The 12,935-nt window shown below is 41.2% G+C and overlaps 1 protein-coding gene across 1 annotated transcript in view; it reads left to right on the top strand.

Moving 5' to 3' along the window:
• Positions 1-12,935, top strand: part of alph (alphabet) — a 261,226-nt gene that overhangs the window by 189,687 nt on the left and 58,604 nt on the right. The window contains exon 6 of the mRNA XM_068349517.1: positions 4,395-4,616. Within this exon, the coding sequence (XP_068205618.1) occupies positions 4,395-4,616 (222 nt within the window). The remainder of the gene's footprint in view (positions 1-4,394; positions 4,617-12,935) is intronic.

The raw sequence follows: 12,935 nt of genomic DNA, 5'->3' as shown, positions 1-12,935 counted from the left end.
ATTCAAGGGGATGGGTGGAAAGTCACACTCAGTTTTGCCCCCGAGTTTGTTGCAGATTCAAAATCCGTCCTTTGTGAATCCTCGATTCGGGGCCTTTGGGATTGGGAGTCTTTGATCGGTAACAGACTACTGATCGACTGTTACTATGCCCTGTAAGGACGATGAGGTTATATCTCATAAGGATGAGAAGAACTCAACCTCAGATCATCAAGCTGTTCGTCAGGAAGGGAAAGACCAAGAGGAGAATCCCGAAGAACACTATCTCCTCTTGGATCAGACAAGTAATAGAAAGGGCACGGGCCTCAGACACCTCGGCGACAGGTAGATGTCCCTGTGCCCATAGTGTCATGAGAGTAATACTTCCCTGGCATTCCAGATAATTTTTCTGTTTAGCAGGTACTGCAAGGAGGCTGGTGGAAACATCAAACAATGTTCACCTCCCGCTACCTTCAAGACATAACCCACTGGAGCCTAGACACATTATCAATAGGTCCTGTGGTGGTTGCTCATAACGTGATCTAAACACCTCAGCTCCCTTGTGGGACAACTATCAGAGGTTTGAGGGCGGAGGTTACCTGTGAAATAAGTCTAGAATTAATTTGGCAGTGACTGGCCACTTCTGGCTTCATCTTCCTCTCTTTTGGGGTGCAGCATTCAGGGAACCCTGCACAGCTGATCTCTTTCTTATGGGGTGAGTTTCACGCTCTTTGGACATCTTCATATACATGTATATATGTATTATGTCCCCGTCTTCCTCTCAGGGGGAGGCAGGAAGAAATATACATTAGTAGGGTTCTCGGCCCGAATTGGTATATGTATGTTCCAACCGATTAATTCCTCATTCTCCAGCAATGATTGCCCAGGCCGTTATCCTGTGAGGATAATGTGGTGCAGGATCCCTTTAGATATCACTATACATAGGCCATCCTGGGACAGATGCCAGCCAGTTGGTTTGGACTTCCACCCACCTAAAGGTGTCTCTCGTCAGTAAAGAGAGGAAGGTTTATATTTTGCATGGGAACAAATGACAAATTTGGAAGTAATTTGTATTTTTCCGAGCAGTACAAACCTGGAGCTCTCTAACATAATGACCCGCCAGCACCAACCCCATGAAAGTCCTCCTGCAATGACAAAATTGACGGTTAATCGCTAGTGCTGGGTGCGGGAGTGTTAACCTACCCCGCTCCCCCCCTCCACCAACTAGCGGTGGGTCATTACGCCCTGACAAAATGTTTATCGGCTAGTTTCAGCTTTCGCCAAAATAATACTCCTCAGTAAAGAGCTCCAGGTTTGTATCGCTAGGAAAAATACAAATTACTTTCAAATTTGTCATTTTCAATGGAGAAAAAGTTGGTCCAGTGTTTAAAGCCGCAGTAGTTTCAAGTGTCTTAATTAACATTAACGCTTACTTGACCTCTATTCTCATATCCTTTCTACCATGTTGCTCTTAAACCTTTTTACGCTAATTCTTCATTGTGGTACTATATGACCCAAATTATACACGCAATAAATTCATGCACCGATTTGCATCAGATCTCTTTCTATATATGAACACCTACTGCATCATAATCTTTTTGTCCTAACCCTTTCACTGCAGAGAACGACTTTAGTTTACTCATATTCATAACCGTTTACTGCGGAGAACGAATCTACTCCACACCGCGTAAGAAATTTTAAGCTTAGCGCCTTTTGTTGACGATTTATCTGGCTTCTACATGCTGCCATCTGTTGCCGATTTTATGAACTACCCACTCTCGTGTTTCTTCTCCCATTTACTCTATGATTTTTGTAATTTTTTGTTATTTTTACGTTGTGTCAACATGAAATTATGATATATAGGCATGTTTTTTCAATATAAATCAATGTTATTCATAGAGTTATCGTAATATCATGCTTTCCAAAGTTCGTTTAGCGTAAGTAAAAGTTTTGTTTACATTAGAGCTCAACAGTTGCTTTGACAACTACACAAATAAAAATGTATTTCATAGTATTGGATGTTCAAAATGTGACAGATAATGGTCTTTTCAGAAATCAATATAAAAATTAACTCAATTAAATTAATAATAGTCAAATAACAAACACATTCACGAGAAAAGAAGTTTTTTGTCTTAAATCCGAAGCTTTGTTTACATTCGTCAGCTGACATTCAGTCTGTTAGTTGCCTATTGGTCCCTTTATTTTTTAACAGCATAATTTAGTGATACAAGTTGTTAATGAAGATATAATTTGTTAAATGCTTGTTTCATAGTATCATAAATTTCATATATACTGTAGTTGTAAATTAGGGTATTACTATACTATTAGCAAAACATTTGATATTGCTCTGCTTTTATCAGTCAGCTGACTTTGTCCTTTTAATTTTTCCCTTTAACTCTGGGTTGAAGAATTATATTTATTTCTTTTCTTTTTATGGCCTCTAATTCTCGCCAAGTATCTTTAAAAGAAACAGTAGTTACATATAAAGTGAAACTTCATTAAAATAAAAAAGTGACAGAAATAGACAAGCCATGTGTTCATGTGGAGTACAATAAGTATACGAGGGAAGTTGATAATTTTGATTAGCTATGCTCAACATATGCTTACAAAAGAAAGTCAGAAATGATACCAACCAATTTGGCATTTTATCATTGAAGCAGCATTAGTAGACTCAAACATATGCTACAACATTCAGACTCCCACTGCTAAGTTGGATAAAAAAAAATTCGGAAAAATTATTAACACTACGTTAGAAGGGTATAAGCGGAGCAAAACTCAAAGAAAGGGTAGATTTTCAAATGCAATGTAATCTAGACTAACTGAAAGGTATTTTCCAGCTCAATATGTTGACAAAAACCACAAACCACAATGTATTATATGCTCTATCTTGCCAAAGAATTGCTTGATGAAAGGTAAAGGCAAATGTAAAAGAAAGCAAACAACTTATTTTTCTGATCAAATTGTTGAAAAGTCCCCTCTGTGTATCATTCCATGTGTTGAGACATATAATACCCATAAAGTGTACAAAAAGCATTACTAATGTGGAGAATAAATGTATGAGTCAATGATAAATTAGATGAAGCACTATTAGTGGAATTGATAAAATCATCTTTGGAAAGGAATTTTTGTGATTTTTCATATTTTTACCTATTTATTGAAGAATTTAAGGCATAAAGAGATAAACTCAGGTGAAAATATAGTTAAATCCTAAAAACAGAAAGGTTATAGAACACGAAAAACTTATTTTTCATTAAATTTTGAGCATTTTGAATTTTTAGTGAAAATATGCACAGAGCTGTGCAACATCCTATTTGAATATCCGCAGCGAAAGGGTTAATACACTGCCTGAATTTCCATCTGGTGTAGTCTTATGTATTTGCCTTTTCCTTGATTTTCTGGGCCCCCCAGCTGTCTTTAGGCTGCTAGTTCTACTTTGACATAACAGCTGTTTTCTCCCTATCATTGTATTAATAAAACCGTCTTGATAATTGTAATCCCATTCTATTTTCCAGCATCAGGGCATCACATTTCTGAACTGAACAACAGCCTAGTACTTTCTAGCTATGATAGCCTCAGTCTGTAGTCTTGGCTCTTTAAAATTCTTCTCCAATTTCTCTTATTTTTTTTTTTTTTTTTTAGAAAAAATGGAAGTGCTACACATAATAATTTTTGCTGTATTTGTAATGGGTGTTTTTCCACATATTCAAGTTTTTTGCTTTTCATTTCTAAACTGGTCTTTCGGTGCTTTGCTACTTTCACAGTCCAGTATTTTATTGAGGTACTAAAAATAATCTGCTTCAAAGAGATGCCTCTCTACCATAAACATCTTCCTGAAAATTGGCATTGAATATGCCAAAGTATTGTTTTCTTCCCTATAGCATACAATCAACCACTTTCTTTTATTGAACTTTCCCATTTGCTTCCATCTCAGTTACCATAAGCTTGGTTGTGCCTTTGATATGAATTGCAATCCTTTCTTACTCATTGCTCTCTTCCACTTGAATGCATTTCTAAACCTTGTTCATATGGTATTAACACCAGATTATACATCACCTTAGGTATGCTAAACTCAAGAGCTGGCACATTAAGGGCCAATGAGGTGTACAACATAAAACAATGCAATAAAACTTTTTGCCATTCCCATATTGTTGATGTTTACAAAAACAAGTTTCAAAGCAGAAATTAAGGTCCAGTACTAAATACCCCCAAAGGCTTCCGGGTATGGCAATCATTTTATTTGGGTCCTCAGAGATGCCCTATAGAAATTTCTGAAAAGTTCAAAGGACTCTAGTTTATTTTTAAGGAATTTGTATACATATCTATAGATTTCATGATCTTAATATTTACTCATTTTATACTGTTATGTTTTAAGATCGGAGCTTTGATACAAAACTGAAATTTTTTAATTGTGTTCACAGAATGTCGAAGGCAAAGGACCCTGTGAGCAGCTGGTATCTCCTGAACCTGAAATCTATGTCGAACGTCGCCAGAGTGATGATGAGTTTCTGGTGCTGGCATGTGATGGAGTTTGGGATGTCATGACCAATGAGGACTTATGTTCATTTATTCGCTCACGTCTCTTGATAACAGACGACCTAGAAGCAATTACTAACCAGATTGTCGATACTTGTCTTTACAAGGTAAGGAAACCTAAAGTACATAAAGTTTTAGGACACTGATAGAGAGATTAATTGATTACCTTTGTCTCAAGTCAGAGCATGTCCATTTCTTTGCCCAAAAACAAGTGGATCTTACATATACAGGAATTCCTTGCCATATCGCTGTTCACGAATCGTTCCCTTGGTATATTGCAGATTTATAAATGTATTATATGTAAATTTGCCTTGTAGACTTCTGGTTATATTATGTATGTCTGAGAGCAGGTAAGTATTTTATTTTTAATAACTTAATTATTTTTTGCCAAAGTTATAAGTTTTTGGCTTATAAAAGTATAAATTTATAAAGATGATGAAAATATTGAAAATTATTAGAATAATTAAAAAATAAATACAGTACTGTAGATTTCTGTATGTGTTGCTCTGGTTTTCATTTATTAGGGCTTTGGAACGTAACATCCGTGATAACTAGAGATTACGGTAGATCTTTGTTACACAAAAGCCCAAACATCCTTATCACTAATTAGTGGTGTCTGGACATTATTAAATATTGATGGCGACTGTTAGTCAACACTAGATCAGTGAGCCAAAGTAGCTTGTGTTCTTGCACACTTTTGCCATATTCAAATAGGGAACAATTCAATGTTGTTTTGTGGATATTATAAATGATATTCTCTGTTGTATTTTATTCAGGTGTTGCTTCAAATCAATGTTTATATTCTTTACTCATAAGTTTTGTTCCTAATAGATACAGTACAAGTAGATTAGAACTTTTTCAATGCATTTAAACTACAGTAATCCCTTGCCATTTCATGGTTCACCTGTCTCTCCCTCAGTACAACGGGGATATATAAGTAAATCATGTGTAGATCTATATTGTGGATTCCTGTATATCGTGGGTTTCTGAGGGCAGATAAGTTTTATATTTTTCATGTTTTAATTTTTTTGTTATTAATTTTTTGGCCCAAAAATTAATAAACCACATATAATGTACTGTACTCGTGTAACACTTGCATTCCTGCGTAATGTGAAAGCAATAAGTTTTCACCCATAATAATACCGCTTATACTCTTGTAACGCTTATAATCTCGCATATTGTGTTAGTAATAAATTTTCACCAATAAAAAGGGATTTTATCACATATCTCATGTAGGGTTAGTAAGTTTGTCATTGGTGACAACAGGACTTTGATGGTGTTTCCTTGGGTTAGAATATATTTTTTGATCTTGATTGTTGCTAGTGCTATGATAAATATTTTCAGTTCTGTTAATTACCAAGGTAAAAATCAGCTGTTTTTTGTAATATATTCCTAATGCCCGTCCACACTTGCTGGGCATGCCTGACCGGCAAACAATGATACCAGATCACAACGAGTAGTGAGAATGAGGATTGATGATGTCAGAAGCAAAACCACAAATATTGGTATTAAATGGAGTGTAGCCTACAGTCTTTACTCGCTCAGAACACAGCGGACACTATTATCATATACGTACAGGTAATCATCAACTTGAGACCTATGCGACTTACAACTGTTCGACTTACGGCCACTTTTTCACTGTGATAACGTCACAAGTCTGTTGGAAGTAGTACACTAAAAAGATTAATATTTCTTTAGAAATAATCTTTTCTAGTGTAAAATGAATTGATTTATTATGGTTAGTATTTTCTTTTATTGATAATATACAGTATTCATTTTAAATAAAAAAAGTATAAAGTTTATGATATTGTTGAGTTCATATCATATGTCTCGTGACGTCATATTTCTGGCAATTACGCAAAAAAGAGCAGGCAAATTGAGTTACAGTATTTCCTTTCAATAGGCCACCGATTAATGTTAGTATTACCATAATCAAAATATTGAGTAACGACACAAAGTATTTCATGGGTCTTCATCGATTGATTCTTACCAGTACTACTTGGCATAAATTTAACTTTACAACTAGGATAGAATCTAGTATTTTACATGGGTTTAATTTTCTTTTGTTTCATATCTGATTGTAGATCAATATTTACTGTATTTGCCGTGTCATAACACCCACCTTTTTTTCCTGAAAAATACCCCCAAAAGTCACCCTGCATCTTAATACTAAGAAAATGTTGTATAGGAGAGTTTGACAACCTCATAGATCCCATAGTGACATGCAAGCACTCCCACTAACCAGACATAAGATAAAGAATACAATCATCATTTATATGTAATAAATATATTTATTTGTTCTTGTGCAAAATACAAACATTCCGCTCTTTACTGTGGAGTATTATTTTGGCGGAGCTGAAACCTGCCGATAAACTTTTTGTCAGGGTGTAGCTACCCACCACTAGTTAGTGAAGGGGGGGAGCGTGGTAGGTTAACCCTCCTCCTCACACTAGCACTAGCGACTAACCGTCACTTTTTATTTCGGCTCAGAGTAAAGACGTAGTCTTATTCTCCCGTCAACTACCTTTTAACCGGTTACGGCTAAAAGTAAGTGGCCTAATGTTTATTAAATTTTCTTTTGAGCTGCCCTCCTTACATGGGTTCCACGGGCAAGGGAGGTAGCAAGAGGCCTTTGGCCTCTACATCTGCTTGTTCGCTCAACGTTCGCTCTGCTTCGGCGGGCGGGCATGAGCATTGGCTGACAGGAACTTGTCATGGGACCACAAGTCTTGTGACGAGTTTCGGCTTCATTCCGGAGGTTATATGGGTTGCTGTTCCTTTAGCCAGGTTCGCCTGAAGGGAGGAGATGCAACCTGAACGACCGGGAGGTTCAACTTCAAGTGCTGCACAGTCTGACCTTCCGAGGAAGGACGATGCAACACCCTTCCGAGCGGCAGCTCCCTTGTCCATGAGGCGATACGCAATAGGAAGGAGGACTTGATTGATCCTCTCTTTTACGAGAGGAGATATCTTCTCCATCACCCTTCTGAACGGCAGCTCCCTCGCAGCGAGGCGAAGCGCCATAGGAAGGAGGAGTTGATCGATCCCCTCTTTTGCGAGAGGAGATGAAATGGAGAGCTTAGGATTTCTATACCCTCACAACATTATTATCTTAAACCTTCAGTCCCAAGAACGATAGCAAGCTTTTTATTACGTTTACGAACGTTGAGAAGCCCCGCCAACAAGGCGACCAGACAAACTTGTAAGCTTCTCATTACATTTATGTATGTTAGCAAGCCCTACCCTCAAGGCAGGCAGGCAAACAACGGAGTTATAATCGCTAAACTAGCTGTATGTGTTGTTTTACACATCTTAAGAATACTACAGCTAGTCGGCGATCAAATTCCTTTAGCAATAATGTTGCGATTCCTGGCATATACATTATTCCCTCAAACGGGTTCAAACTTGTTTTCAAACGATTACCTGGAGGCATAGAGGTTATGCATGCGCGGCTGCAGAACGACTTGTGAGTGTGTGGCAATGCAATCTTGCTGCCGACGAGGAATATAGACCATCTTACAATTCAAAGTCCATTCTAATAAATCATTAATGTTGATGGCTATATTCCTTACGAGAAACCAGGTTATGCCTGACTCTTTTTCCTTCCCGTAACCAGACATACTGGATATGCTGTCTCCCTTCATCCCAGGCAGTCCTTCCTAACTTCTGATTGGAGGTCTCAGTTAAAAGAAAATAATGATGATAATAATAATAATAATAATAATAATAATAATAATAATAATAATAATAATAATACTGAGACCAAAAACATTAGTGAATCTGTTTCCTGAAAGTGAAAATTCGAAATTTATTCCGGTTTTGCCGATCGGAGTCAAAGAAATACAGATGTTTTTATCGTTCATAGGAAGGAGGAGGTCTCAGTTAAGAATGTTTATCAACGTTCTCCAACCGAGCTCCGGACACTGCTAATAATTCAGGCTACGCCCATATGTTCGTCCACCTTCCTGGTCTGTGTTACGGGTCTGTAGATGGACTTATGCACACATTACTGCAATAGATTGGAGATACATCTTAATCTTACCTTTCGGGAGTAGTTATGTGCGATCGGTCATTACTGAATGGTTTCTTGGCCGTAAGCGATCACTAGGAGATTTGCTATAGTAACGTCCAACAAATCTCTAACAAATTCTGGCTACCCTGGTTTACTGATTTTAAAGTACTAAATCGGCCAACTCCTATTGCGTTGGTGGCAGTTGGAGTAAACCCCCCCCCCCTTCATAGCAGATGTGTGCAAACTGTTGCATGCTATGTCATCAACTTGAGATGCTACTTGCTACGCAATCTTTAGACCCCTTGCGCGGAACCAAGGAGAATTGAATTTTGTGTTGGAAGGTCTAGGTTGCTTGTTCCACTCCATGGAATTTGCTAACCTTTAGGGGGGGCGAGGCAGTAGGGACAATCCCGAGGTATTGTTGACATACTACTGGGTATTGGTTGACCAGGTAATCCAGAGCCCTTCCCATTTTCTGATGAGGAGGAATTTTTCCTCTTAGATGCTGGTACAACCTGTCTCCCACAGTCTTAATTGCCCATTATGAACGAATGCCTCTCCTGAAGGAGCGCATAACGCTGCTCACCAAGCTGCTGCTGGAGACAGTTCATAGTAAAATACCCTGGTCCATCTTACGCGGGTGTTAACACACACTAGTTTTGCAAGGAAATCTTGCACTGTGTTGCACACCCATTCACTGAGTAAGGTGGGCGGACAAGCTCTTCTGCCTGACTAAGAGAGGCACTTCACTTCTACTATGGAATTTTCTCTTGGGCGAGTCTTTAAATCAAGAAATGCACACACAAGAAGCATGGTTTGATATAAAGGCGAGTCCTACATCGCAGTACCTGAGCGAGCTGAGAAAGCCACGCACGGGTGGATCTGTTGCCTTTGAGAACTGGGAAAAGCGCACCAACCAGTACACAGATGGACTTGCCCCTCGGAAGTGTACATGGATAGCAATTACAGTTAAGAGCTGAAAGTTTTTTTTTTTTTCTCCAGCTCTCACCTCGTGAGCATGCGCTCCCAGCAGGACTAAAACTCCTTGCCAATGCTCGCCCTTGCACAGACCGGTCATCCTCAGACTGTTCCATCTTTGGTCAAGACCATACTAGGTAAGGTCTTTCTGTCGGGATCAAGTACTGGCAGAGCTTTCTACTGAGAGGCAAATTGCTAGCACCAGTGGAAAAACAGCTGGGGCATCTAACATTCTTTGAGAAGTTAGTGCCCCACGGCTGGCTCCACTTACAGTTATTGAGTACCCTTGTACTGGTAGGACCCGAACAGAAGAGAGACCTGAGTTGGTGGGTGCTAGGCACCAATCTCCTAGCAGACTCAGTGTCATCCCTTCTTCAACACCTAGACAAACTTCTGAGACTTTGCCAAGATATGGGGATCATGGTAAATCTCGAGAAGTCCTCACTGCTTCCCACTCAAAGACTGGTATACCTAGGCATGATTATAGACACCAATCTCCACAAAGCCTTCCCATCAGACGACAGGATAGCAAGGCTGAGGAAGGTCGCAAGACCTTTTCTCAGATGAGAAGAACTTCCAGCCCGATTGTGGTTATGTCTCCTCGGTCATGTTTCATCGCTGGCCTGTCTAGTTCCTAACGGTCGCCTCAGGATGAGATCCCTCTAGTGGCGACTCAAGTTCCGGTGGAATCAAGTGTACGACTCCCCGGACATCCAGATCCCCATGGGACCTGCGGAACTGACGGATCTGCAGCGGTGGGTGGCAGACGAGAACCTACGAAAAGGAGTGGATCTTCTCGTCCTCACCCCCAGATTTGATGCTGTTTTCGGACGCCTCAAAAACAGGGTGGGGGGCCCACGTGGTGCACCACACGACCTCAGGCCTCTGGTCAGAGTCAAAAGTACCTCCATATAAATCTCCTAGAGATGAAGGCCGTCTTTCTGGCCCTTCAACAGTTCCAACAGTACCTGGCAAGTCACTCTGTGGTGGTGATGAGCGACAACACCACAGTAGTGCCCTACATCAACAAACAAGGAGGTACTTTTTCGCAGCAACTATCCCATCTAGCAGTAGAGATACTGAGATGGGCCAAAGTCCACTCGATACCACTATTGGCAAGCTTCATTCCGGGCAAAAGGAATGTGCTCGCCGACAATCTGAGTAGAGCTTCTCAGACAGTGAGTACCGAGTGGTCTTTGGATCATCTAGTAGCCAACAAAGTCCTGACTTTGTGGGGTTCTCCGACTGTGGATCTTTTCGCGATGGCCCTGAACTTCAGGCTCCCGCTGTACTGTTCCCCAGTCCCAGACCACAAGGCTCTCTGGCAAGATGCTTTCCAACAACGGTGGGATAACATCGACGTTTACGCCTTTCCCCCGTTCTGTCTGATGAGGAGGGTACTCAACAAGACCAGAACATCGGTCAATCTTTCAATGACCCTTATAGCTCCGCTATGGCATCACGAGGAATGGTTCCCGGACCTTCTGCAACTCCTAACGGAGCTACCAAGAGAACTCCCTCCACGACACAATCTACTCAAACAACCACATGCCAACATCTTCCACAAAGCCGTAGGTTCACTACGACTTCACGCCTGGAGACTATCCAGCATCTCCTCTCTGAGAGAGGATTTTTGCAACAAGTTGCTGTCAGGATGTCTGGACACCTGCGAAAGTCTTCTGCAGCAGTCTACCAGGCAAAGTGGAAAGTCTTCTGTGGTGTTGGTGTCGTGGAAGGGTATCTCTCCACTCGATGCCACTATTCCAGCAATAGTGGAGTTCCTCGTGTATTTGCGTGAAGAAATGCGCCTTTCAGTCTTGGCAGTGAAAGGCTATCGCTCAGCCTTAAGTCTAGCCTTCCGGCTGAAAGGAATGGACATTTCTTCATCGCTAGAACTATCCCTATTCATACGTAGTTATGAACTTACCTGCCCTCAGTCGGAAGTGAGACCTCCTCAATGGAACGTGGTTCGAGTTCTCAGGTCTCTTAAGAGACCTCCCTATGAACCATTATGCCAGGCATCAGATCACCACCTAACTTGAAAGACGGTATTCCTGCTAGCTTTGGCCTCGTCCAAGCGAGTCCGCGAACTTCATGGTCTCTCGTATGACATCGCCCATTCAAGGGGATGGGGGGAGGTAACGTTCAGCTTCGTCCCTGAGTTTATTGCTAAGACACTGAATCCTGGAGTGGCGGATCCTCGATTCGACTCCTGGATTTTTAGTCTCCGTACTGTAACAGATGACCCAGACCATCTCTTACTATGCCCAGTAAGGAGCTTGAGGCTGTACCTCAAAAGAACGGCTGCAGCCCGTCCTCATGTACCAGCTGTATTCGTCAGCACAGGAAGGACTAAGAGGAGGGTCACCAAGAACACCATCTCTGCATGGATTCGTAGGGTCATTGACCTGGCCTTGAATCCAGACCCTTCTCCATCACGTCGCCCTAGAGCACATGATGTCAGCGGCATAGCTACATCCCTGGCCTTCAAAAGAAATTTTTCAGTGACGCAGGGTCTTCAAGCTGGGGTGCGGAAACATCAAACAACATTCACATCCCACTACCTGCAAGACGTGACCCACAGGAGACTCGATACGTTCGCTATCGGCCCTGTGGTGGCTGCACAACAGCTGGTTTAAAACCTCAAGCTCCTTATTGGACAAGTAGCAGAAGGTTGAGTGCATTCTTACCCAGTCCTAGTCTGCATGAATGAAAAGGTTTGTCTGGCCCTTATTCTTTTCTTCATCTTCCCCCTCTATTGGGGAAAGCAGCATCCTGGGTTCTCTGCACAGCTGACCTCAAACCACTGCAGGTAAACCATGTTTCCTGGTGTTCCTATTATTAAGCTAATACTGTCACGTCCCCATACCCTGACGAGGTGGTATTGGGAGAGCCCTAGCCTAAAGTTTCCATCTAAAGAACTTCAGAACAACTTCCTAGGACGAGTCACACTTCTTCATACCTTCACACACAGCTTGCGTAGGCCGCAGTCCTTGCTTAGCAAGGTTCTAGCGTGGTGCAGGGACTCCTTATTCCTTGGCTGCCTACACACTCAAATAACGAGCCCCCGGGCAAAGCCAAATGCCAGACTGGCTGGGATGTCCACCCCTTCCTAATGGATGAGTCACCCCTATTGAATAGCGTGGTTTGTATTCCAGTTACGGAACAAATGACAAATTCGTAGTTAATGTGTATTTTTCCTAACTATACAAACCTTAGCTATTTAAACCAAACTTGCCCGCCAGTCCTATCCCCCTTGAAGTCCTACCTCCAAGCAGAGTGAGCTCAAGCACCGATGTGTGAGAGGGGGGATAACAAGCTACCTCTCCTACCCCTGCTAACTAGCGGTGTGGGTAGTAAACCCTCGTTAAAAATTAATGGTTCGTCCTTTCAGCTTCGCCGAAAGTAATACCCTATTAAATAGCTAAGGTTTGTA

Source organism: Palaemon carinicauda, chromosome 2, assembly GCF_036898095.1.
Source record: "Palaemon carinicauda isolate YSFRI2023 chromosome 2, ASM3689809v2, whole genome shotgun sequence".
In the NCBI taxonomy this organism is placed as follows: Eukaryota; Metazoa; Arthropoda; class Malacostraca; order Decapoda; family Palaemonidae; genus Palaemon; species Palaemon carinicauda.
Note: the sequence above shows the minus strand (reverse complement) of the source record. Positions and strands in the feature narration are given on the sequence as shown.